Here is a 26,695-nt window from a genome sequence, read left to right as displayed (position 1 = left end):
AGTAACTTTCATTCCAGTATATTAAAATGAAATTTTGACAGAGTAGCTCTCAAAAGTGATGCATTTTGAAAGAGTAGCTATACACAGTTTTTTTTCCTTCATAATCCTGCTGTAGCATATCTATATAAAACAATGACTTAAAAAAAAAAAAGTGATCTTTAAAGAAAAATATAGAAAACCATTATTTAAATAAACACAACTGTTAAAGACACCAATAAATAAAAAAGAAAACAATGTAGAAGTACAACAAAAATCTAAAAACAACATCTTGTTATATTATCTCAAAGGTCTGGGCAAAATCAACAAAAATCACTCTGAAAGCGTATTTTCTTGACCATGTATTTTCAAACTGTGGCTGGGTTGACCACAGTGGCTTACTGGAGTGTATTTTAGAAGTGTTTTGAAAATGCTGTAAAAATGAGACATTTCTGGGACATTTAATTAATAGTATTTTATTTATTTCGAAAAAGAAAAAAAAAGAAAAGAAAATGAAACTATGAGAATAAACAATAGTAACATGGTAACAATGTAATGATATTCAACCACAAGCAGGAGCAAAACTCAGCAAACTCAAAGGTTACTGTTTTCTAATTAGAAACTGGTCGTCTTCCACCAGGGGTGCTTGAAAGCAGAATCAACTATTGAGGCACAGACAGTTCAGGATTTGTTTTGTATTACAGAGGACAATTGTACGTGACAGACAAAACAGAAATCCTTCTTAATAATCTTTGCAAGATTACACATGCTTCAGAAATATTCAGAAACTAAGAAATTATGTTTGATAGATTTTATTGTTTTAAGACATGTTATATATCTGCTGTATGTACATAGTTATGCTCAAATTAGGCAAAATAATTGATTTGATTTTAATCTGTGATTATTAATGCCATATCACTCTGAGCAGAGCGTTTTCTGCATTTCACTGCACGTATGACTACAGCAAAAATAAAGCACATGAGCATAAATACCACACACAGAGAAATGACAAGAACTGTCAAGTTAATGTCTGGGTTTGATATTTCTGAAGTTATCGGAGCAGGGAGGATCTTTGAAGCTTGAGCAAAGTTGGAGGTTTCAGATTTCGCATTTTGTTTGTCCTCCGTCTGAACTGCAAAGAAGAGTGTGGTGCCATTTTGGATTGTGATATTGAGATTGAATGAATGCTGTTCAACTGATCCAGCCTTCTGAGGTGTGACAGCAGTTGTGTTGACTGAATAACCATTGCTGAAGTTGAATCGAAGCATTTTAAGATCAAAGCTCCACCTGATCTCATAGGATTTAGCTTGAGAAAAAAAAATGTATTCTGTCAGTGAAGATGTTAAAAAAAAATTTCAAAACTTTTTAAAGGCTGGTATAGTAATTGTATGATTTACCTGTCCCTTGGTCGAGGTCTTCACCAGGAGCTGTCCAGTTGAGAAGCACAGTGTCCTCCTGGATCTCAGCACTCAGATCTGTGATTCTGTTAGGAGGGAAATTTGGTGGAGCTGTGCCTGATAATTTCACCTCAAAACTTTCTCCGGTGGCTGTTCTGGTGAAGTTTACAACCTCAAGTGGTTCATCAGAAACTGGAGGCTTTGGAGGGTTCAGTTGCACTACAATTGAAATTAATTGTAATTGAATCATCCACACACACTTTTTGTTCAAAACACAGATTCATTCAGGAACAAAACTTTATGACTGACAAGCTGCATTCCAGCTGCCATGGTCCCTATGTAGTGTTTACTTTAAAATGCATTAATTCCGGACAACCTGTAATTCTATCAAACATGAAGAGTTTGTGGTAAGATGACATACTCCTGTAATTATAAATAATTCCTTATTATAATTTGCCATGATATTTTTTAACATCTAATATGAAAATAAATGTTGTTTGGTTATATGTTTGATGGCTGTATAAGATGGCAAAATAGCCTATGAACTGATTTATTTAGGATTTAACTATTTATAAGCACAATATCAATCAATCTCTCTCTCTCTCTCTCACACACACACACACACACACACACACACACACACACACACACACACACACACACATATATATATATATATATATATATATATATATATATATATATATATACATATACATATATATATATATATATATATATATATATATATATATATATATATATATATATTTATATATATATATATATATACAGTACAGACCAAAAGTTTGGACACACCTTCTCATTCAAAGAATTTTCTTTATTTTCATGACTATGAAAATTGTAGAGTCACACTGAATTACACATTATATACATAACAAAAAAGTGTGAAACAACTGAAAATATGTCATATTCTAGGTTCTTCAAAGTAGCCACCTTTTGCTTTGATTACTGCTTTGCACACTCTTGGCATTCTCTTGATGAGCTTCAAGAGGTAGTCACCTGAAATGGTCTTCCAACAGTCTTGAAGGAGTTCCCCGAGAGATGCTTAGCACTTGTTGGCCCTTTTGCCTTCTGTCTGCGGTCCAGCTCACCCCTAAACCATCTCGATTGGGTTCAGGTCCGGTGACTGTGGAGGCCAGGTCATCTGGCGCAGCACCCCATCACTCTCCTTCTTGGTCAAATAGCCCTTGATGCCTTCAGTGTGACTCTACAATTTTCATAGTCATGAAAATAAAGAAAACTCTTTGAATGAGAAGGTGTGTCCAAACTTTTGGTCTGTACTGTATATATATATATATATATATATATATATATATATATCAGGTCTTACCATTTAACACACATCCAGGGACATATAGGACAGCAAATCTGGTATGTCCATCTTGATTATTTACTCTAACTTTCAGACTGCTTCTCCCATTTACCATCTTTATGAAATATCTGGAATAGATTCCATCATCTTTGATAGCATCTGCTCCTGTAAAACATGGATCTCTGATTCATTTGCCAAAGTTGGGAAAAGGACCTTACACTTTATTATTTAGAGGCGAACCTCTTTATTTACTTTTCTATTTTATTTTACATTTAACATATTTTATTTTGGCTAATTTACCCGCTCCATTGTCCAGCAGTTGTAATGTTTGTGGAGACCCAGTTCCCGAATCCAGTGTAGCCCACGCTTCAGCATTTATTACAGGCCTGTAATCCTGTCTAACCTCAGCAAACACTATCATGGGTTTAGTGCCGTCACTGAACTGCTGGTTCATGTGGGTTTTGACAGTGATAGGAGGAACATCAGCTTGTGCTGCTTGACTCGTTACTGTTATAGTGAAAGCCTGATTTGTTGTAGTTTGGATACTGAACTTCCAGTCCCCATGCTTCAAAACATATTAAAGTAAAAGCAGATCAATAAGGGTTTGCTGTAAATGTATGAGCTGAATCATTAGTGATAAACTCCATCTAAAGTTGTTGTTGAATGTTTATCTAAAACTTCTAGACATGCTTTGTGTTACGATAATTCATTTACATGTTTATAGTTTCTAAAATAACTAGTTCATAAAGGTTATCATACCTCTGCAGTTCCTGGAACTTTTAAAAAGACTGTTTTCAGAGATCCATCATGACTCATTTTTGTCTGAGTGTAGATTAAGCCACTTGGTGACTGTATGTAAATGCTAGGAAGACTTAGTTCATATATTATTACAAAGCTGGTTTTATTCCCAACAGTCTGATCCACTGATACTGTCCCATTGAACCAATTAGATGTTCTTGCTCCAATACTCTCTAGCTGAAGGAGTATTAAAAATTAATATCGTTAAAATACTCATAATACTGATGACACTCTCAGAGTAATAAATGCATTGGGATCACTTGACAAACCTGAACTGGTTCGTTTGTGTAATCTCCAGTTGATAATGTAAGTGAAGCAAATGCGTCCATTAACTGGTTAGATGTGGTCTCATCATTGGATGATAAAAATTTCCCCCCTGTTTTAAACATGGCACATTTTTGACTTTAATAATACACTGCATTTAATAATAAACTACACTGAGACAGTTACAGTAAGTTATTAATCATGTTGATATCACTTACTAGTTTTGTTCGCCATTTCCATCAATTCACGAGCTGCACTGTTACCAAAAGCTAGTGTGTGTATAATGGTACCACTTTGTATTGCAGATGGAACACAATCAGCAATTCTGTCCGTTGCCTGACCATCTGTCAGAAAAATGATTTCATCTCCTAATGCATCCCCATTGTCCTCTCGTAGTATCTGAAGAAAACAGGATCACTGACATAGAACAAACTCTATATATTTCATAGATCACAAACATAAAAATCCATGCTAGTACAATTAATATAGCACCTGTAAGCCTTGACTAAGGCCCAAGCACATGTTTGTCGATCCATCTGCTACTTTTGGCAACAATTTGATAAGATTCTCTCTTGTGGTGTCACTGTCAATAGTAGTCAAGTTTCTCAGAGTAGAAGCCATAGTACTAAACTGTACAATTCCAACACTGGCTTGATCCTCAATGATGTTCCGCAGGAAATGTGTGGCAGCCTGTTGAAGTTGAAGAATTCTAGAGCCCTAGAAAATGGGAGTGGTAACAAGAAATGGTTTTTATGGTAGCATCATTTTTTTTAGATTAAAGTTAATGTCTGTTATCACATACTCTCATGCTTCCTGAGACATCAAGGATGAGGCAAACGACCCGTTGCTTTCGCTGCACAACTTTGAAAGATGGTGGTGGTGGACGGGACTGGAGTGGTTTCAGAGAACGAAGTATGTATTTATCCACAGAATCCTCAAATATTACAGTCCATGTTGCTTTGCCACATTTTTTGTTTTGCATATTTGGAGCTTCATAATTGTGCTCATCTTCTCGACAAAATGCAGTCACCTGAAAACAGTATTTCCTTTAAAAATTAGATATATGTAATCAAATACCCAAAATGTGTTCAGTTTCTGTTAAAGGCAATGTTTTTATTATTCATTTTTTTATTTTTTATTTGAAACTTCCATAGACATAGTGTACATTTTATGTCAACTCCACACATGCAGTAATTATTTATGAACATTAAATCAAGACAGCAAAACCAATGTAAACAAATATGCAAAAGTGAAACTGCAAAGTGCCTGTAATGAATAAACAAATCTAAGTTGAATCTAAGTCTAAGTCTTATCTGTTAAAAACTAGAAGTGCATTAAACACGGTAAGAATCTCAAATAATTTCAAAGTACCCTTCTGTGACATATATTCTGCATTTCTGACAAACCTGATCAGATTTTAGGAAAGCGAGTACAGCAGGTATAAAGGTGCATCTAAAAAATTTGAATATCATAGAAAAGTTCTTTCAATTTAATTCAAAAAGCAAACTCGTTTTATATTCTAAATTCATTGCACACAAACTGAAACATTTCAAGAGTTTTTTTTTTGTTTTAATTCTGATGGTTACAACTTACAGCTTAGAAAGTTTAAAGCAACACTATTTAACATTTGCTCATGGATCCGCCATGCGGTTGATAAGCGTGATAGTCTGTTATCAGTGTTTTAAATATGGTCATTGTATAAGATTCCCTGTGGGCAGCAATATACATGCGAGTTTGTTGACTAACCGGCGATTGCAGTCAAGAACTGTTTCTGTCAGGCACGTCCGATTCGAGAACCGAGGAGCTGATGATACTGTGTTGTGTGTGTCAGCGTGAAGCAGAATGACTCACAGCACGTCTGAACCGAACTGCTTTTGGTGATTGATTCTGAACTGATTCTGTGCTAATGTTATGAGCGCGGGTAAACTGAAGGCTTGAATGAAGGGCAGTTATTGCAAATGATATCATTACGTCGAGCGCAAAAGTACTGGCTTTTTTTTTCTTCTAAAGGATCCATCAAAAAAAGGTTTAAAAAACAGAAATGTTCAAGATCTTCAAAGTAACTTTAATTATGTACTCAATACTTGGTTGGGGCTCCTTTTGCACGAATTACTGTTTCAATGCAGCATGGAGGCAATCAGCCTGTGGCACTGCTAAGGCGTTATTGAAGCTCTGGTTGCTTTGATAGCAGCATTCAGCTTGTCTGTATTGTTTGGTCGGATGTTACTTATCTTCCTCTCGACAATAACCGGTAGATTCTCTATGGGGTTCATGTCAGGCGAGTTGGCTGGCCAATCAAGCACAGTAATATCATGGTTGGTAAACCACTTAGAAGTAGTTTTGGCAGTGTGGTCTGGTGCTAAGTCCTGCTGCAAAATTAAATCAGCATCTCCAAGGAGCTTGTCAGCAGAAGGAAGCATGAAGTACTCTAAAATCTCCTGGTAGATGGCTGCATTCATTTTGGACTTTATTTCCAAATGAAATGCAAAATTTACTTTCATCTGAAAAGATTACTGTGGACCACTGAGCAATAGTCCAGTTCTTTTTTTATTTAGCCCAGGTGAGGAGCTTCTTACATTGTTTACCGAAAGACATATGTGTGTGGTTGCTCTTGATGCACTGAATCCAGCTACAGCCCATTCCTTGTGAAGCTCTCCCAAATTCTTAAATCGGCTTATCCTTGCAATCTCCTCAAGGATGCTGTCATCCCTGTTGGTTGTGCAACTTTTCCTGCCAAACTGTTTCCTTCCAACTTTCTTTGAATATTTTCGTTACAGCACTCTGTAAACAGCCAGCCCTTTCAGCGATGACTTTCTGTGACTTACCCTCCTTGTGCAGAGTGTCGATGATCATCTTCTGGACAATAACCCAGTCAGTCTCCCCCATAATTGTGGTTGCATGTTCTAAACTAGCCCAGGAGGTACCCAGTATTTATACTCAAAAATCTAATCTAGCTAAAAAAAATGTTTTACATTTTCCTAAACTGTAAGTTGTAACAATAAGAATTAAAACAAAAAACTGTTTAAATATTTCAGTTTGTGTGCAATGAATGTAGAACATAAAATTTTTTCCTCTTTTTAATTAAATTGTAAAAAATAAAGAACTTTTCCATGATGATCAAATGTTTTGAGATGCGCCTGTATACCAACAATGGACTTCTACATGAATCGCTGCCAGTCACTGCTCACCGCTGATGTATAGTGTGGAAAACCAAAATATCAAATATCACTGGATGTGTATTTACTAAGTAATCCACTATTTTTTAAAGGAGGGTCAAAATGGCAATTTTCATCTGCGATTCAGAGCAAATTACAGGGTGGTAAAAACGTACTCGGTTACTAACGTAACCTCGGTTCCCTGAGATGAGGGAACGAGTACTGCGTAAGCTAGCTTACGCTATGGGAAAAGGTCCCCTTTTCTCGAGAATATGAAGCCAAAAATTATCCTTAATTTTTAAATAATGTAAAACGCAGTGCTGCAGCACAGCAGACCCAAGCGAAGCGGCTTGCGCGCTTATTGGCTGTGCTGCGGCAACTGCAGCAACCTATGGTGAGGCGGCGGAGAGTAACGAACCAATGGGGGCGCTTCGCGCCCATTGGACGTCAGAGCGCGCCAAAATAGGCGTGGCTGGAACTATATAAGCCACCGCTTCACCATAGGGATCAGGTTTTAAATCGACTGAAGCGATCACCCGGTCCGAGCACATAGCACGGCAGGTTACGCAGTACTCGTTCCCTCATCTCAGGGAGTACTCCCTTTCGAGAGTACTCTCGTACTGCGTAAGCTAGCTTACGCTATGGGAACACAATGTAAAACGCCGTGCGTGCTCGGGAACTTCGACCTGTCACAGCCCGAGGCGAGAGCTCGGGGCTTTATAGCAGGAGAAATCCCAGTCCCAACAGCCAACCTTAGTGAGCTTTATATAGGGAACGAAAAAAGGGGGACGTGATAAGGCTTAGCACGTCTATATAGAAAGTACCCTGGCCTGCAGGGCAGGGACTTGCAGATTATAGAATCTAATAAATGTGGACGGAGAGGCCCAGCCTGCCGCCGCACAGATATCATCCAGTGGTATCCCGCAGGACCACGCCCATGACGAGGCCATACCTCGGGTGGAATGGGCTCTGATGCCGAACGGGCAGTGAAGGCCCTTAGATTTGTAAGCCAGCGAGATAGTGTCTACTATCCATCGCGATAGGCTTTGCTTCGTGGTGGCGAGACCTCGGGTGCGCCCACCAAAGCATATGAAGAGCTGGTCCGACCTCCTGAATAAGGCGGAGCGCGCAATATAGGTTTTAAGAGCCCTGACGGGGCAGATGAAGCTCGCGTTGCTTTCGTCGCTTTGCGAGGAAAGGGCTGACAGCGAGATGACCTGCGCTCTGAACGGTGTTGAGAGCACCTTGGGGACATAGCCGTGTCTTGGTCTGAGAATGACTCTGGAGTCATTAGGCCCAAACTCGAGACAGTCAGCGCTTACAGATAGCGCATGTAAATCCCCCACTCGCTTGACTGAGGCCAGAGCCAGTGGAAAAGCGGTTTTGAACGAAAGAAGCTTCATATCGACAGACTGAAGCGGTTCAAAAGGGGGGCCCTTTAAGGCCTCTAGGACCGTAGACAGGTCCCAGGAAGGGATTGAAGGGGGTCGGGGAGGGTTCATCCGACGAGCTCCCTTAAGGAAACGAATGACCAGTTCGTTTTTTCCCAGTGATAGGCCGGCCACCGGAGCATGAGAAGCTGCAATGGCTGCCACATACACTTTGAGCGTAGACGGGGATCTGCCCGCATCTAAACGCTCCTGTAGGAAGGAGAGTATCTCCGTCACGTCACATAAGTGAGGGTCTAGGTTCCGTGTCCCGCACCAGGTGGAGAACACTGACCATTTCTGCGCGTATAGGCGCCTGGTTGAGGGCGCTCTGGCTTCCGTAATGGTCTTTAACACTCCCTCAGGGAGGTTCCCGGGTACCCGTTGAGGGGCCATACATGAAGGGCCCAAAGTTCGGGGTGGGGATGCCAGAGCGCGCCCTTCAGCTGCGTGAGGAGATCTTTCCGCAGCGGTATTGGCCATGGGGCTGTACTGGACAGCTGCATCAGCTCGGAGAACCAAGGTTGGGTCGTCCAGAGTGGGGCTACTAGCAGCATAGCACATCTGCTCTTCCTGACCCGATCGATGACCTGCGGTAGCATCGCAACCGGTGGGAAGGCATAAAGCGGGCGTCTGGGCCAATCGAGGGCCAGCGCGTCCCTGCTCTTTGAAAAATATATTGGGCAATGAGCGTTGTCTTCTGAGGCGAAGAGGTCGACCTCTGCCCTGCCGAAGATGCTCCACATCAACTGAACCGTCTGTGGGTGAAGAGACCACTCCCCAGGGGGAACATTCGCCCTGGAAAGCATGTCCGGGCCCCGGTTCAGGATGCCAGGTACATGCGCTGCCTTTAGCGAGCGCAGATTGTAATGTGCCCATGTCAGAAGACGCTCGGTCAGGGTGTGCAAGGTTTCTGACCTGACACCACCCTGGCGATTTATGTAGGCCACCACTGACATGCTGTCTGATCTGACCAGAACGTGGTGGCCCTTTAAAAATGGGAGGAAAGCTTTCAGGGATAGTTCGACCGCTATCATCTCCAGACAGTTTATGTGTAACAGTCGCTCCGGGCTCGACCAGAGGCCGGAGGCAGACCTGCCCTTGTACAGGGCGCCCCAACCGAGGTTGGATGTATCTGTCGAGACTACTTTCCATTTCGAGACAGCGCCCGTGCTTACGCCTAACTGATACCAGTTGGCTATTTTCCAAGGGGCCAGAGCTGTGATGCAGCCGTGGGTCACCCTGATGCGCGCGCGGCCGGAAATCCAGGCGCGCGCTGGAACACGGTCTCTCAGCCAGCGCTGTAGTGGGCGCATGCGCAGCAGGCCCAGTTTGAGAACCGCAGAGGCTGATGCCATCAGACCTAGCATTTCCTGAAATCGTTTGAGCGGGTAAAGAGACCCGGCTTTGAACGACACGGCTAAATGTTGAATAGTGAGAGCGCGCTGTGACGTCAGACGCGCTGTACATGTCACAGAGTCTATGTCTATCCCCAAAAAGGAAATCCTCTGGCTGGGAGACAGAGCGCTCTTGACAGTGTTGATCGTGAGACCCAGGCATTCTAAATGGCTGAGGATCCAGGATCTGTGTGTCGTCAGTAGTTCCTCGGAATGGGCTAAAACTAGCCAGTCGTCGAGGTAGTTCAATACTCGCACTCCCCGCATTCTCAGGGGTGCGAGAGCGGCATCCATGCACCGTGTAAACGTACGGGGCGCTACGGAGAGGCCGAATGGAAGAACCATGTACTGATAAGTCTGCCCCTCGAAGGCGAATCTCAAGAATGGCCTGTGATGGGGTGCTATTTGAATGTGAAAGTAAGCGTCTTTCAGATCCACTGAGAAAAACCAATCCCTCGGGCGAATTTGCGCGAGTATTTGTTTGGTAGTTAACATTTTGAACGATCGCGTCATAAGCGCTTTGTTCAAACGTCTGAGATCTAGGATGGGTCTGAGACCGCCATCCTTTTTTGGTACGAGGAAGTAGCGGCTGTAAAAGCCTGACTCGCGCTGCGCAGGGGGGACAGTTTCTATCGCCCCTTTTGCAAGAAGGTTTATCAGTTCGGCGCGAAGGACGTGTGTCATTTCACTTTTCACTTTCGTTTCGACCACGGCGCGAAAGCGCGGCGGTCTGCGAGCGAACTGGAGCGAGTAACCTCGTTTTATTATATTCAAAACCCAATTTGATATGCCGGGGATGGCCTGCCATGCAGCGGCTCGTGCGGCTATGGGTTGAATGTGCTTCGGGCACTGGCCGCCTGTTATGAGGGGACCAGTAGCTCGAGTATGCTGTGCTTGTGACACTGTGGTGACAGTGCTTATTTGTAGGGTTGCGCACTGAGAAGTGGGCACGCGCGCTACATTTAGAGCACCTCCGGCGCGAGCGGGAAGGTGGGCATGAAAGGAGACCCGAGTGAGTCTTTGTGACACTTGGGGGAGTGTGTATACATGTAGGGGTGCGTACTGTGTAGTGGGCACACTGCCTACATAGAAAAAGCTCTTTTTGTGCTTTATTGAGGTCGCCGTGAAAACGGCGTTTGTGTGCAGGCGTGCGTGCATTGTAACAGGCTCGTTTACTGCAGTATAGACATCTCCAACCGCCTTTAGTGAGGGGATTGGAGGAAGCATGTGAGGTTTCTTGTGTGGTGGTCCGGCCGCAGCGGGACTTAACCACGGTCTTTTCAGCCCGAAGGTCAGGAGGGCTTCGGAGGCTCGGGGTTCAGCACAATCCTGGGCCGAGGTCCCCGTCTCTCTGGCGGTTTGCGGCTCGTAGAGCGAGAGCGGTGCTGGGTTTTGGTCGCTGGGCGAGACTGTAAGTCTGGCTGCGATGGCTTCGAGGTCTGAGGGGGCGCAGCAGAGCTTGAGCGTTTCGGCAGGAAGTGTCTCATTGCCTGTGACGTTTTCTGAGCCTCAGTGAAGCGTTCAGCGAAACCCTTAACCGACTGGCCAAAGAGGCCGGAAGGCGAGATAGGAGAGTCGAGAAAGGCGGATTTGTCGGCGTCTTTCATCTCCGTGAGCGTGAGCCAGAGGTGTCGCTCTAAAACAGCGAGGCTTGCCATGCTTCGGCCGATCGCTTGTGCTGTGGTCTTTGTCGCACGCAGGGCTAGATCAGTAGCGCTGCGGAGATCTTTAAAGTCATAGGTATCTGGGGCAGACTCGTCCAGGTTACGGAGAAGTCTGGCCTGAAAAACCTGCAGCACAGCCATGGTGTGTAGAGCCGAAGCAGCTTGACCAGCGGAGGTGTAAGCTCGGCCAGCGAGAGCTGAGGTGGTGCGGCACGGCTTGGATGGATGCACAGGCTTCGACCGCCATCCAGCGGCTGAGGGCGGGCAGAGGTGTGCAGCAATAGCCTCCTCGAGAGGGGGGAGGCTCTCGTAACCGTGGTCTCGGGCGCCGTCGACAGAGGAGAGACAGAAGTCTTCAAGCGTGCGGAGAATGGGGCTTTCCACGACTTCGTGAGTTCATTGTGAACTTCCGGGAAGAAGGGGGCGTTTCTTTGCGGAGGGGCCGAAGGGCGCCCCTGCAGGAACCATTCATCCAGCCTGCTTTTAGCGGGCTCGTCTGGAGGAGACCAGTCGAGCTGAAGGTCGCTGACAGCCCTTGTAAGCACGCGAGTAAGCTCCGCGTCGATATCGGCGCGTTGTCCGGTGCAGCTGGGTGCTGTAGAGGGGGGGAGGTCCGCAATGGAGCCCGACCATTCCTCACTACTGGACGCGGCGAGAGAAAGGCTGTCGTGTCTGTCCTCTTCCGCCTCAGGCGCTCCGAAGGAGAAGGGGGCGCTGGTGAGCAGGGACTGGCGCTGCTCGTCCACGAAGAGGACAGGCGAAGGAGAGAGAGCGGGCGAGGCACGCGGGGAGTGTTCCGGCGTGAGCTCGCGTGTAGCAGTATGCTCAGGCATTCTCTGATCGCGGCGTTTCTTACGCGGCACTTGAGAGAGAAGAGGCGGAGCGGGTGGAGCATCGTGGCTGGTTTGAGCTAATCGAGCCCGCAGGGTCGATATAGCCATGTCGTCGCACTCAGGGCAGCCGCCCTTGAAGAGTGCGCTCTCAGCATGCTCGCGGCCCAGGCAGGAGACACAGATGATGTGGCGGTCCTCGCTGGGCAGGGGGCCTCGGCAGGAAGCGCAGGCCCGAGGCATTTGAACAACGCCTCGAATTCTGGAGGAAAAAAGTGTGATGCAGCGGCAAACACACTAGCTTTGAAAAGGATATAGTCATGCCGGATGGTGCAGCAGGAAGCGAGTGCTGAAGGCGGCGTCGAGATGAAGCACGAGCCGGCGTCCTCAGATCTGCGTTGCAGTGCTATCCCACTGAGAGGCTTTTCGACGGCGTGTAGAGGCTTCTCCGGAGAAGACAGCGAAGTGCAGGTGAGATCGCTGAAGGAGATGAAATCTGATCCCTATGGTGAAGCGGTGGCTTATATAGTTCCAGCCACGCCTATTTTGGCGCGCTCTGACATCCAATGGGCGCGAAGCGCCCCCATTGGTTCGTTACTCTCCGCCGCCTCACCATAGGTTGCTGCAGTTGCCGCAGCACAGCCAATAAGCGCGCGAGCCGCTTCGCTTGGGTCTGCTGTGCTGCAGCACTGCGTTTTACATTATTTAAAAATTAAGGATAATTTTTGGCTTCATATTCTCGAGAAAAGGGGACCTTTTCCCATAGCGTAAGCTAGCTTACGCAGTACGAGAGTACTCTCGAAAGGGAACTGCTTTTAGATATTGGGTCTTAACAAACTTTACTTTTGATATCTTCAGTTTTAAGGCTCTGTATGGTTCAGTGCCAGAGATATTTGTATCTAAACATGGCTCCAGGAGTAAAATGGTGTAAAGAACAAATAATGTTGAAACTAGAAATTTATCTCATTTCCTTCTGTAAAATAACTGCATTGAACATACATGTCTGAATGCCATAAATATTATTTTTCTAAAGTTTACGTGCCTGTAACTCCGGGTATTAAGATTTTGTATGGCTTAATATACTGTAACATAAATTATGTCTCTTATTGATATCACAATAGAAAACACAACCATTGAAAAAAAAAAAAAAAAAAAAAACGTACAAGTTGCGATGGATATAAGTATAGGCTTAAACCAAATGACATTTTTTATGTATTAAAATTTTTAGAGTTGTGTATTCTAAATTGTTTTGCTGTAAGAATAGCAACAGGTAGCCAGTAGCTCTTCTACATAGGGGTTTTACGGCAGCTGGTATCTAATTTGTTGCATTACTGCCACCTACTGTACTAAATTCACTTTACACTATATTCTCTTTTCCAGTCCATTTTTTTTGTTGTTTTAAAAAAACCTAATAAATATTTCCTGCCTTTTTGTTTCTCTGCACATTCTTGAAAATATTTAATTCATTCCGCTCAACTTTAGTCTACGATGTGTAGATCAAACAACACATATTCTAGCAAGGGATCCGCTCTTGCTTAATCTCCTTAATCACTTTTTGATTTATATTAAATTTGCATCAGAGAACAATCAAACATTTCGACAGTAAGCCTTCTTCAGTGAATCATACAGTGATATTCCCTTCAAGAGTTCTTAAAGAAGAAATGAAGTCCAAAGATCACCCGGTCACAAAACAGGTATTACTGATCACGAACTTAATTGACCAATCAATCAAGCAATTTCAGGACAAACAACCAAAGATAATTCCAAAACATTCTACAAATAAAAATAACATGCTTCATTTATGAAGGAAGAGTTGGAGACCATGCAGAGTCTATGGGTGATTGAACCTTCAACCAGTGAATGGAACAATCTCATTGCGCTAGTGCCTAAGAAGGACAGTAGTTCCGGGTCTTTCCCTTTGAGCTTCATGGAGCTCTGGCTACATTCCAAAGGATGATGGATAAGGTCATCCAGGGGACTGAGCAGATTGCTGCTGCAGATTGCTGCTGCTACAGTCAAACTTGGAAGGACCATTTGGATCATCTGAAGAATATGCTAGTAAGAATCAAGAATGCTGGTCTAACCATCCGCCCAGACAAATGCAGTCTAGCTATGACTGAGACACAATACCTAGGATTTGTGATGGGGCATGGGGTAATGCTTGCACAGGTAGGGAAAGTGGAAGCCATCAAGAATGCAGCACGGCCGGAGACCAAAAAACAAGTCCGTCCATTTCTAGGACTTGTAGGATGGTAGAGACGTTTTATCCCCAACTTCTCTAAACATGCATTCGGTGCAGCTCGAGCTGGAGGCCGTGGAGAAGCAGATTCATGACCTGGAGGTGAGGCAGGCCCAGCTGAGAGATCGGAGAGCTGCACTGGAATCCTCCTGGGCTGATGCTCACAAGTCCGGGGTAAGTCTACAGTGCACTGCTATCAGTTCCACAACCTCTACTCCGTGTGTTTCTCTGCATAGGCCCAGTGCACCCAGGACGCAATCTTCCCAGATGTCCTTCACTCCGGCACCGGGACGACATGCATAGTCTTTTGCAAATATTCCTGCCTTGTATGGTGATCATAATCCACATCGGATCTCAAACAGAAGTTATTTCAAACACTCGCTGCTGTCAGAGAGTGAGTTCTGAGCTAAAAATTATTTTCAAAAGTCTGTAATGCTGGTGTTATAGCTGTTAACTAACGTTATATAAAACAATCTGTAGCACTGATGCTGACCAGACATGGAGATGCCTTTCTTCATAACCATTCCTCAAGCCCAAGCTGGTCTGCTTTGGCTCAAGGTTCTCGGCGGGCCAAAAAACCCTGGATAGTGGCCCTGAGGAAGCCCCAACGAGGCACTATCAAGCACTGGAAGTGACAGTGGAAACCCCCTGGCAGGCACTAGCACACTCACTTTTGGCTGACAGTGGAAATGCACCTAATGCTATATGGCCTTGAATATAAACATTCCAAAAAAAAAGTAAATTAATGTGTATCTTTAATACTTCTTGAGTTAGGCACGCAAACTTTGGAACAAGAATATTTATGGTACTCAGACAGGTATGTTCCCTATTAAACAATCTCTCCTGTTGCGTTAAACTCAATAAGGGGAAGCTTCTGCTTACTCTGATACTGAAGCCTGATTTGTTCATGTTTGTGTAGCTGTGTAGCTCTATATAAGTCGGCTCGGAGAGCCATTTCATCAAAATCTTCTCCTTCAGCGACAAGGATCATCTTTTTGCTGACTCTTCAAAAAGCTCAACTCTGCTCGCCACCATTGAAGATCCCCCAGCAGAGGAAGAAGACTGATCCCCGCCCCTTTGCAGTGAACTTATGGCACTTTTCCACTACACAGTACCAGCTCAACTCGACTCGACTCGACTTTGTTTTTGTTTTCCACTGTGTAAAAGTTGTACCTGTACCTGCTTCCAGGTACTTTTTTTCGTATCACCTCCAGCGAGGTTCTGAGCTAGCTGAGGCGATTCTAAAATGTGACATGAATACACGACAGACTGCTGATTGGTCAGAGAGAATTGTCACTATTCACTGCATCATCATTGCACACGCCAGTCGGAGTATCCTGAATAACCCCGCCAGCAGTGTTTCGTTTTGCTGCCCTCAGCCTCTCCAGAAACAACGTTTGTCTTCCTGCTGTGAGAAACAGCCACATCCCGAGGATCAAAAACAGTATACACTCAATTTCCTCCATTGTCCTGAGTGTGTGGGTAGCGGGGTTGCATAGAAGATTACGTCACGGCAGTTTCCTGGGGCGTTGCTATGACGACCAGGTACTATTGTAGAGGTACTATCTGCAATGGAAAATGGAGCGAAAAGCGAGCTGAGCCGAGTCGAGTCGAGTCGAGTCGAGCTGGTACTGGTAATGAACCCCTTGCCAACCAGTTCAAGGCTTGGGCTGCCATTCCGGGTGTCTCGGATTGGGTTCTAAATACAATAAAATGAGGTTACTCACCCCAGTTCGCTTCCAGGCTGCCTCGTTTCAGGGGTGTTATTCAGACTTTGGTTATGGACAACCACTGGTTAGTTTTGGTTAGTAAAAACACTGCTTGTAAAAGGTGCCATGGAAACGGTAACAGCAAGACAGGTTTCTTCAGCCACTACTTCCTCATTCCCAAGAAAGATGGCGGGCTCATACTTATTCTAGATTTGTCGCTCACTTATGAGATGGCCATTCAAAATGTTAACTTTGAAACAGAACCATGCCACAAGATTTGCCCCGAGGAGTGGTTTCTGACAGTGTATCTGAAAAATGCATAATTTCACATTCACATCACAGACCATTCTTGAGATCTGAGATCGAGGGCGTGGCCTATCAATGTGTAGTTCTATCGTTTGGACCGTCTCTGGCCCCTCACACTTTTACGAAGGTTACAGACGTGGATCTTTCACCTTTGAGACAAATGGGAATCCACATTTTGAACTAGCTCAATGATTGGCTGGTTCTAGCCAGACCAGAATGGCAATTAGTTGCTCACAGGGAGCTGTAACTCAGCCACCTAGAGCACCTCGAGTTGAGATTTTACCTGCTGAAGAGCCATTTGTCACCCAGAAAGCCAGCCATTCTTGTTCTGGTTTATTTATATAGCACCATTTAAAACACAATCAAGGTTGAACCAAAGTGCTTTACATAAAATGTACAAGAATGGAAACAAACATCTACAACATAAAATCCCACATTGACATATAAAACACCATAACTAATCTTTGTATGCTACCAACATTAGATTTACTTACAGCAGTTTCTTAACCTGTTAGCCAGCACCCCCCATTATGGGACTCACAGCTGAAAGTGCCCTACATAACTTAAAAATTGTAACAGTACCTTACTTCAGTGTGTTACACACATAACTTTGGTGTCTTTCGAAAGAAAACCCTTTGGGCTGTACTTTTTATCAACCAAAGTTGATATTGCTCAAAAATATTAAAAGTTATAGACACCGAAGTGCCTTGGATTTTTTTTAAATACATGAAATCAGTCCTGGAGCAATTGTGGATCCTTCATGTATGGAGCCTCGACGGGAGCCTATGCATCTCCCGGCAAAATTGAGAAACACTATTTTGGAAGCTAGAGCATTGTCTACAAGATTCCTTTACACCCTTAAATGGTCATTCTTTCGTGATTGGTGTTCTGCAAGAAGCCTGGATCTGGTCTTTTTTGACCTGTCCCATGTGCTAACTTCCTTACAAGAGTTGCTGGACAAGGGGCACTCCCCCTCCACACTCAGAGTTTATGCAGCAGCTATCGCAGCAAATTATTTCCTTGAAGCTGAACAAGTGATCAGCAGAAATGATCTGATCATTAAGTTCTTGCAGTGCCCTATAGATGTGAGGGCCCACTCAACTTGAGGAATGACCTCCTCCTGGGCATGTTCTGGTGGGATTTCTATAAGCTGCATGTGAATTGATGACTGCTTAGCCTGCCTATTTCTCCCTAAGTTTGGATTTGAGACTAAAGTCTCAAATCAAAAGAGATATTCTTTATAAAAATTGAGACTCGTCCATGCCCCCTGAAATGGCTCATTCTAACATGCCCCCACATATCTACGTCAGTATGTGGGAAGATTTGTACAACATCGCCCAGATGTTAATGCAAAGAAAGAAGGCGTACCTTTTATTCTCGTTGTAGTATTGTTGTTGCCACCGCCGCAATGTTGTAAAGATGCTGTCTGTTTCACTGTGAAAGCAAAACTACTTTGTTTGGCCTTCCAAAAGAGGACGATATCTGCTTCATCATGCCTGGAGCATATTCGAGATGGTAGCTGAGGAAATACATCAACTTTGCACTGTGGATCGCCAAATCAGCTTTCACCATGGATGAAGTGGCGTCCAGCCGTGGTCGTCATACGTGGTTGCTGCAAGACCAAGGTACGCTCCATCGTACAATCCACCTGCTGCACCGTTCTCAAGCCGCCCGCCTCTACTCATTCAAGCTGGCCGTGACTCACTCTAGACAGTGGCTCACTCTAGGCCTCTGCTCACTCAAGGCCGCGGTGTGTGATGTTGTTTAGTTGAGAAAGCGAAACTACTTTGTTTTTGCCTTCCAAAAGAAAACACAACTAGAAATCATGTTTATATCACATTTATAATGGGTTTTATGTTTTTGTCTCATTGTTCTGGCCGGACAAGGCTAAACAATAATGTTAAGAGGCATAAAATTTCCTTCTCATGCTTGAGGCATTCGGCCAATCACAGCACACCTCGCTTTTCCGAAAGATGAGACTTGTAAAAATCGCTGCGTTTAAGAAGGCAGGGCATAGAGGAGAAACAATAATGTACAGTATGTGGAAAATAATTTATTTATTTTTTTTTATTTTTTTTTTTTTTTTACCTTAAACCACATAAACACATTTCATTACACCAAAATGTATGCAAATTGACCCACATTGAGTTTTTGACTACAGAAAAAGTATAGTTAATTTATTGTAATTTAGCCATTTATCTTTGAAACCGAACCATACAGGGATTTAAAAATAAATGTAAAATGGCATTAAGATATCAATACTTCCTGAAAAGTGTTTTTCCTCATTTTTGAATGGTCACCATTAGCTCATAATGCAACAAAGATAGCTAAACAACAAATTTTACTAATAGACCTATCAATCTCTGTGCAAAAATAACATAATGATGTTGCCATCTTTCTAAAGAAATTTTTACTCCCCTGTAACTTGGATTCGAATCTCAGGTGAAAATAGTCCTTTTAACCCCCCATTAAAAAATTAGTGGATTACTCAGTAAATATACATCCATGACATTTAATATTTTGGCTTTCCTCACTCTACATGTTTATCTTTCTTCACTCTTACAGAGTGTCACCTTCAGATCACCACATTCAGAAAGTTTTTATTTTTGTGTTTTGCCGTGTACAACAGTGGTCTGTTGCATCCCCAGGTGGACCTGTTTCATATTGTGGATAAACTTGAATTACATTAAAAAAAACTCTAAACAAATGTATTGTTTTCTCACAGTTTTGCTGTGGCACTGTATATGAATTATGAAAATGAAAAAGTAATTTTTTTATTTACCTTGAAAAAAGCTTGGAGAACCATCCTCAGATTTAATTCTGAAGTTGGTAGAACACTTATCGTGTATGTAAATTATGTTTCAAGCTTTCGAAACATTTCAAGTCTTAATATGTTTTCCTTCTGTTCTTTTTTTCTAAAACATTTTCTTTAACTGTTTAGCATTAAATCATATTGGGATGCGTGCTAAAATTGCTGGATGTGGCACAGCTCTACCTAAAGAATTTCCACCAGCAACCTTTCTTTAACACCCTTGTGTTTCCTTGTTCATTTGTCAGTTGTTGTTACTCTGTAGCTGCTCTTGTTACATTTTTCGTAGTTGGCATATGTTCGGTGTTTACTGGTTTCCTTTTGTTTATTACTTTGTTAGTTTGTTTTCTTTAAACCATTTTTTTGTGGACTTTAACCTGCCTCCTCACACTAAATTATTACCTCCTTATGGCTGATGAGGGCAGGCCCTGAGTGATCCCATTGATCCAGACCACTATCCCTGCATGTATGTTTCTGACTTTTGTTACTATTACTGGTAGAAATATATTTATGTGTGGATAGATGTGCAATCAATACTTACAGGATCCAGACCCGGTAAGAACATAATGGAGCTATTTGTGATTTGATTTCTGTTTGGAAAAAACATACACCCCTTGGTAGGTAGTGAAGTTTCTAGATCAATGTGGCACTGTTGAAGAGATTTGCCGGCAGTAACTTCATAAAACTGACCTCCAATGTTTTTGCTACACCTAAAGATAAAGCAGGAAACCAGTGGTTAAGATAATTTCCAGGGAGATCGTATACTTTTTAATCAGAGTTAGGGAGTAACAAAATAGGCCTACATGTAACATTATTAAATATTTAAAATACAAAATACAAGTTTCGTTATAATTAAATTTTAAATGGGTGGTAATCAAATTATAGTTATTTCCAAAGTAATTACTTTGAATGAATTTTAATGGCATGTATTTATTTAAATATTACACTAAAATAATTGGATTTTTTTTTCAATGAGGCAACTGGTGATTTTCTGACTGACTCGCGTGCAGCTTGTTCAAATAGCAACCTGGCCTGGAGTGACAACTATGGAGGAATTATTGGGTCAGATTATAAACTAAAAGTCTAAAACTAAAAGTCTCAAACCAAAACTAAAAATCTAAATTTGAAACTTAAAGTCCAAGTCGAAAATTAATTTGGTATTTAGGATTGTGCATTTGGTATTTAGGATAGGGCATTTTGCATTTAGGATTGGGCATTTTCTATTTAGGGTTGGGCATTTGGTCATTTAGCCATTTAGGATTTAGGGTTGGGCATTTGGGGATTTAGGATTGGGAATTTGGTATTTAGGATTGGGCATTTAATCATTTAGCCATTTAGGATTGAGGATTGGGGATTTGGGGATTTAGGATTGGGCATTTGAACATTTAGGATTGGGCATTTGAAGATTGAGGATTGGACATTTGAGGATTGAGGAGTGTATGCAAATTAGGAGGCGTGGCCCAAATACTGGAGGCTGGGTTTGAAATGGCTGGTGCGCAGAGGCACCTTATGCACAGCAGAGGGAGCTCCCAGTGCTAAGGAGCACACTGTAATGAATACAAATGGAGCGAGTGAGTGTGAGCGAGGACTGTGTGATAACTTCAACTTAATGACAGCTTTGTAACATTTGTGGCCTCAAACACAAAGTCACCAGTGAAAGGAGTGATATCGGTCTGACGACGAGAAAGCAGCAGACAGTGCAGCAGGTAAGATGCTAACATTAGCTACTAGTTATATAAGCTGATATTGCTAACATGCTTTAGGAGGGTATCATTATATTGGGACATGCTGTTTTGTTTTTTAAACTGCAGTTAACCCCTCTGACATTAGTAGATACACTCCTTTCACATTGCCACTAGATGGTCTTGTTTTTTTTTTTTTTTGCTATATAGCCTATTTATATTTTATAAAGATTGTGAGAGAAAAGAAATTAGGCTTGTTTGACTTGAACCGGCGCTGCACACTGCAAGACTGATCGGTTTATGACATTAAAGTACTGCGAGAGCGATTCAAAAGCATAAGCATACTCTCTCTGATGTCATATGTCGTGTGTGCAGTGGTGGACAGTAACAAAGTAGCTTTACTTCGTTACTGTACTTAAGACCATTTTTCAAGTATCTGTACTTTACTGGAGTAGTTTTATTTTGAGTAACTTTTACTTTTACTTCACTACATTCCAAAGCATAAGATCGTACTTTTAACTTCACTACATTCCATACAACATATCGTTACTCCCTATAATATATCACGTGCTCCGACACGCAGAAGTGGTGTCTGATTCATCATGAACGAACTGAGTCTTTTCAAAATAAACTTTTAAATCGGATCGCAAATAACTCATGCATGTTCACATTCCCCGCTGCCGTAATATTAACAGTTTTATTAAAATGCTACAATGTCCTATGTGACGTCTGTTTTTATATTGTTTATCAACAGTAATGTATATTGTTTGGATTAACTAGACGAGTAGACAGACATGAATGTTTATTCATAACCGTACCGAAAATAAGTAAATAGAAAATAAGTAAATATTGTTAGCTGATGCTAACTGTCTAGCTAACAAGCTTGCTGGTGCTAACTTGAGGTAATTTTTATAAATAATGTCCAAATATTTTTATTCAACCACCTATATATATATATATATATATATATATATATATATATATATATATATATATATATATATATATAATATATATTACATCTGGGGAGAAAAGAAAGGATGTGATGTTCAGAACATGGTAACTACAGTAATTATCAAAGTGGGAAGAGATGCACCCTGTTTGGCCAGGGGTGTTTTAACACCACAGACAAGGTTTGAGAAGGAAAAAATCATTATGAAAACATTTATTATATTTTCTTACTGGTGAAAATCAGATGGTCAACTCTGCTTTCTCTCAGGTACATCACAGTGTAAGCTTCACAGTGAACATTACTCTCGTCAACGTAGTCTATATCAACAACAAAAATATAACTTGACTCCATATAGTGGTTATTTCGGAAAAAATACCAGGTATTTTGAGCAGTAGGATTATAAAAAAATATATGTGCTAATATAAAATTAAATTAAGTAGCCTATATAAAATTGCAAACATCTATCTTTCAGTACTTTTTTACTTAAGTACATAAAAAATTTAGTACTTTTGTACTTTCACTTGAGTAAAATTGAAAAAGGAGTACTTTTACTGAAGTAATATTTTATTATACGTATCTGTACTTTTACTCAAGTACTTGATTTGTGTACTTCCTCCATCACTGCATGTGTGTATGTACAGTATATACTCAGACCGGCCCGTCCGGCACCAACAACCATGCCACGTTCAAAATTGCTTAAATCATCTTTCTTTCCCATTCTGACATTCGGTTTGGAGTTCAGGAGATTGTCTTGACCAGGACCACACCCCTAAAAGCATTGAAGCAACTGCCATGTGATTGGTTGATTAGATAATTGCATTATTAAGAAATTGAACAGGTGTTCCTAATAATCCTTAAGGTGAGTGTGTATATACATACACACGACATATGACATCAAAGAGAGTAGATGCTCCGTATGCTTTTGAATCGCTCTCGCAGTACTTTAATGTCATAAACCGATCGGACTTGCAGTTTGCAGCGCCGGTTCAAGTCGAACAAGCCTAATTTCTTTTCTCTCACAATCTTTATAAAATATATATAGGCTATATAGCAAAAAAAAATAAAAAAAATAAAAAACAGAAACAAAACCATCTAGTGGCAATGTGAAAGGAGTGTATCTACGAATGTCAGAGGGGTTAACCGCAGTTTAAAAAACAAAACAGCATGTCCCAATATAATGATACCCTCCTAAAGCATGTTAGCAATATCAGCTTATATAATTAGTAGCTAATGTTAGCATCTTACCCTCTGCACTGTCTGCTGCTTTCTCGTCGTCAGACCGATATCACTCCTTTCACTTGTGACTTTGTGTTTGAGGCCACAAATGTTACAAAGCTGTCATTAAGTTGAAGTTAGTGTGCTCCTTAGCACTGGGAGCTCCCTCTGCTGTCGATAAGGTGCCTCTGCGCACCAGCCATTTCAAACCCAGCCTCCAGTATTTGGGCCACGCCTCCTAATTTGCATACACTCCTCAATCCTCAAATGCCCAATCCTCAATCTTCAAATGCCCAATCCTAAATCCCCAAATCCCCAATCCTCAATCCTAAATGGCTAAATGATTAAATGCCCAACCCTAAATAGAAAATGCCCAATCCTAAATCCCCAAATGCCCAACCCTAAATCCTAAATGGCTAAATGACCAAATGCCCAACCCTAAATAGAAAATGCCCAATCCTAAATACCAAATGCCCAATCCTAAATACCAAAATAATTTTCGATTTGGACTTTAAGTTTCAAATTTAGATTTTTAGTTTTGGTTTAAGACTTTTAGTTTTAGACTTTTAGTTTATAATCTGACCCAATAATTCCTCCATAGACAACTCGCTAAAATGCAAGAGGTTAGTCAGAAAGCCAAGAACAAAAAAGAACAAAAAAAGCCAGGCAATCAAGTTTACCAGCAACAAAATGTCTCTGGATCGGTTTCAAAGGAACATCTAAAAGCGTCTTAAAATAAGTTGTTCTCAGTATGAGTTCTTGTTTTTCTATATTTATAATATGTGGTATAAACAATATCATTCAAAGAAGAAGAGTGCTGTTAAGCAGAATATTAGTGTGATTGCAAATGTAATGCAAAAATGTAATGAGAAATAAGTGTTATATGATCTGTTCTGTAGCGCCAATCGAAATGGTTCCGTAAAACCGATGGCCTATTTACACTAAGAGCAAATCTGGTTGGGAATATACTACTTTCTTTCCTACATGGTGTAAACAGAATTCATGGATAATTGCACTTAGTGTAAATATAATCTATTTGCACTTAATGCAAATAACAACTGCCTTAAAAATAAATCCACATCAGAGGAGTTGAGCGTCTGCGAGCAACATTTGGTTCCTAAATGAAGCCGTGTTTTGAAAAAATCAGCAGAGAGAAAGGTTCAATTACGTGCATAAAATCACTTTCTTCATTTCTGAATTAATCTGTCTTTTAAAACAAATCGAATGATTCCATGACTCCTTCATTTAGACAGTGATTTGCCACCAATTTGTTTTCCTTCCATCATATTTTTTTATATTTCTGTTCAAAATGTTATATTCAAAACATTAATCTCATAGCATTATTCATGCATTTATAATTGTTTTAAGTGCATTCATGCCATAACATAAAACAAGACATCAAAATGAATGTGTCCCTTACCTTAAGTATTCCAATATATTTAAATTAAGTTACTAAAATTAAGCAATCTAATGAAATACGTTACATAATACTTTTTAAAGCATGTATTTTGTAATCTGTAACAAAATACATTTTAAAAGGAACCTTCCCAACCCTGGTTTTAATATGCTTTCTTTTTTTTAATCACCTTGTAGCTTCAATACGGCCATTAGAGTGGTAAAATGGTTTTTGTCCATTGAATTCATCATATACTCCCCACCTCAGATGAGCCCATTCATGCACAAAGACCCTTCCTACAAACAAACAAGAAAACTGATAATTAAACAAACATGCTACTGTATCAATAGACCTTTCTGACCTCTTATTTCATGAGAAATATTTAAATGTTGAAGAAATATACACATCATTCACCATTTGATCCATACAGCTGAATAAAAGTATCATTAAGGAGGTATTCTGGGGTGAAATTAATGAACTCTCCCTCAGCTCCACATTCTCCATACTGATTAGTATAAGGCTCAACACCGTATGCTGGATTAGCATTATCAATTCTTATGTTCGCCTGCATTGCACATAGAAATGGTCAGAGAAACATCCTATGCAAGTTAAGTAATTTATTTGTGAACATTATATAGCAGGTAAGATAAAATAGAATAATTTTCTGTACCATTCCAAAGGACTCTGTTCTTGCTTTGGTAAAATTCGTACCATTCCAATGAGGTGGGACTAGTATTGTAGCTTCTCTGAAATATACCTTTTGATTCAGTGCATCATAAAGGTAAAATGAACCTTCAGTGACCATCTCCTGTCAGAATGAATGTGAACAGATAAAATGAGAAAACACTTTTTAAAAAATTAAAAACCTCTAAAATCACCAAAGTACATAAAGTTTGTTAAATAGACCAAAGTATATAATTACCTTGATTTTATCAACAAGTCTGTTATCCTGTGGTACTTTTGAACTGATTGCAATGACAACATCAACATAACCATTTCCATCAAGTTTGATTCCAGTGGAGGTGGATGACAGCAACATCCATAATAAGACAAACACCATTCTGGAGTCCATAGCTGCGGAGTGTAGATCAACAACAACTACTGAACACCGTTTTGAACAATGTCAAGTCTAATTAGCTTGATTCTTCTCTGGTATGAACTGATGGTATTAATCAAATTCCTGTCAGGAAAAAACAACAAATAAACAAAAAAACATCAGTGTCACAAGGAAGTATGCGGCACTAATTTTATTCCTGTTTTGCATTGCATTTCTTTATTCATTCCAATGCAGTCCTCTCTGTTTCGTATTGCTTAAATCAACAACTAAGGTCATATCAGGTCATCATGAGGTTACACTGTCATTGGCTCTCCATGGGTTGTTATTGTATTGTTTGTAGCACATTTGTTACTAGGTATAAAGATCTGGTCTAACCAGGAGTACCTTGGGTTAAAAGTTTGAAGGAAGACATGCTAAAATTGCTGCTGAAAAACTGCTACGCTACAACCTTCAATAAATTCTTCTCCACACAAGAGCTTTGGTCAAGTGTACTTATTTTTCATATTAGAGAAATCTTGTACATTGGCGAGCCACCCAAAATGACTGTTCAGCCAAATAGAGCAAAATCTAACACTTATTAAAGGAATAGTTCACCCAAAAATTACTCATCCTCAGGCCAGCCAATATGTAGATTACATTGTTTCTTTTTTTGGAATAGATTTGGAGAAAGAAGCAAAGCAAAGATTTAAAGTTTAAACTGCTAAATGATGGATTTATTTCTTACAAAAACACAACTTTTCACTTCACAAAAAGCTAATTGATGGACTGGAGTCGTGTGAATTACTTGTGGATTATTGTGATGTTTTTAGCAGCTGTTTGGACTCTCATTCTGATGCCACCCATTCACTGCCAGGATCCATTGGTGAGCAAGTTATGTTATGATAAATGTTTTCAAATCTGTCTGATAAGAAAACAAGATAATCTACATCCTTGATGGCCTGAGGGTGGAGAAATTCTCAACAAATTTTTGGGTGAACAATTTCCTTAACAGGAATGTTCCTTCCTGTAGCTCAGTAATTAGATCATGGAACTAGTAACATCAAGGTCATAGGTTTGATTCACAGGGAAAGCAAAATGTGTCCTTTG

At 41.2% G+C, this 26,695-nt stretch overlaps 1 protein-coding gene across 1 annotated transcript; it reads right to left on the bottom strand.

The window, feature by feature from the left end:
* Window positions 1-850: 850 nt before the first annotated feature.
* Window positions 851-25,624, bottom strand: LOC132108151 (calcium-activated chloride channel regulator 1-like). Its single transcript, XM_059514731.1, has 14 exons — window positions 25,475-25,624; window positions 25,223-25,360; window positions 24,967-25,117; window positions 24,743-24,848; window positions 19,849-20,017; window positions 4,574-4,801; window positions 4,264-4,488; window positions 3,990-4,170; window positions 3,777-3,883; window positions 3,469-3,684; window positions 3,010-3,274; window positions 2,728-2,874; window positions 1,374-1,592; window positions 851-1,282 (listed from the first exon to the last, which is right to left on the bottom strand). The coding sequence occupies exons 1-14, from the start codon at window positions 25,622-25,624 to the stop codon at window positions 867-869; spliced, it is 2,718 nt and encodes a 905-aa protein (XP_059370714.1). The 3' UTR covers window positions 851-866.
* Between the last annotated feature and the right edge of the window lie 1,071 nt (window positions 25,625-26,695).

Source organism: Carassius carassius, chromosome 28 (assembly GCF_963082965.1).
Source record: "Carassius carassius chromosome 28, fCarCar2.1, whole genome shotgun sequence".
Classification (NCBI taxonomy): Eukaryota; Metazoa; Chordata; class Actinopteri; order Cypriniformes; family Cyprinidae; genus Carassius; species Carassius carassius.
The sequence above is the reverse complement of the archived record's forward strand: the minus strand, read 5'-3'. Positions and strand labels throughout refer to the sequence as shown.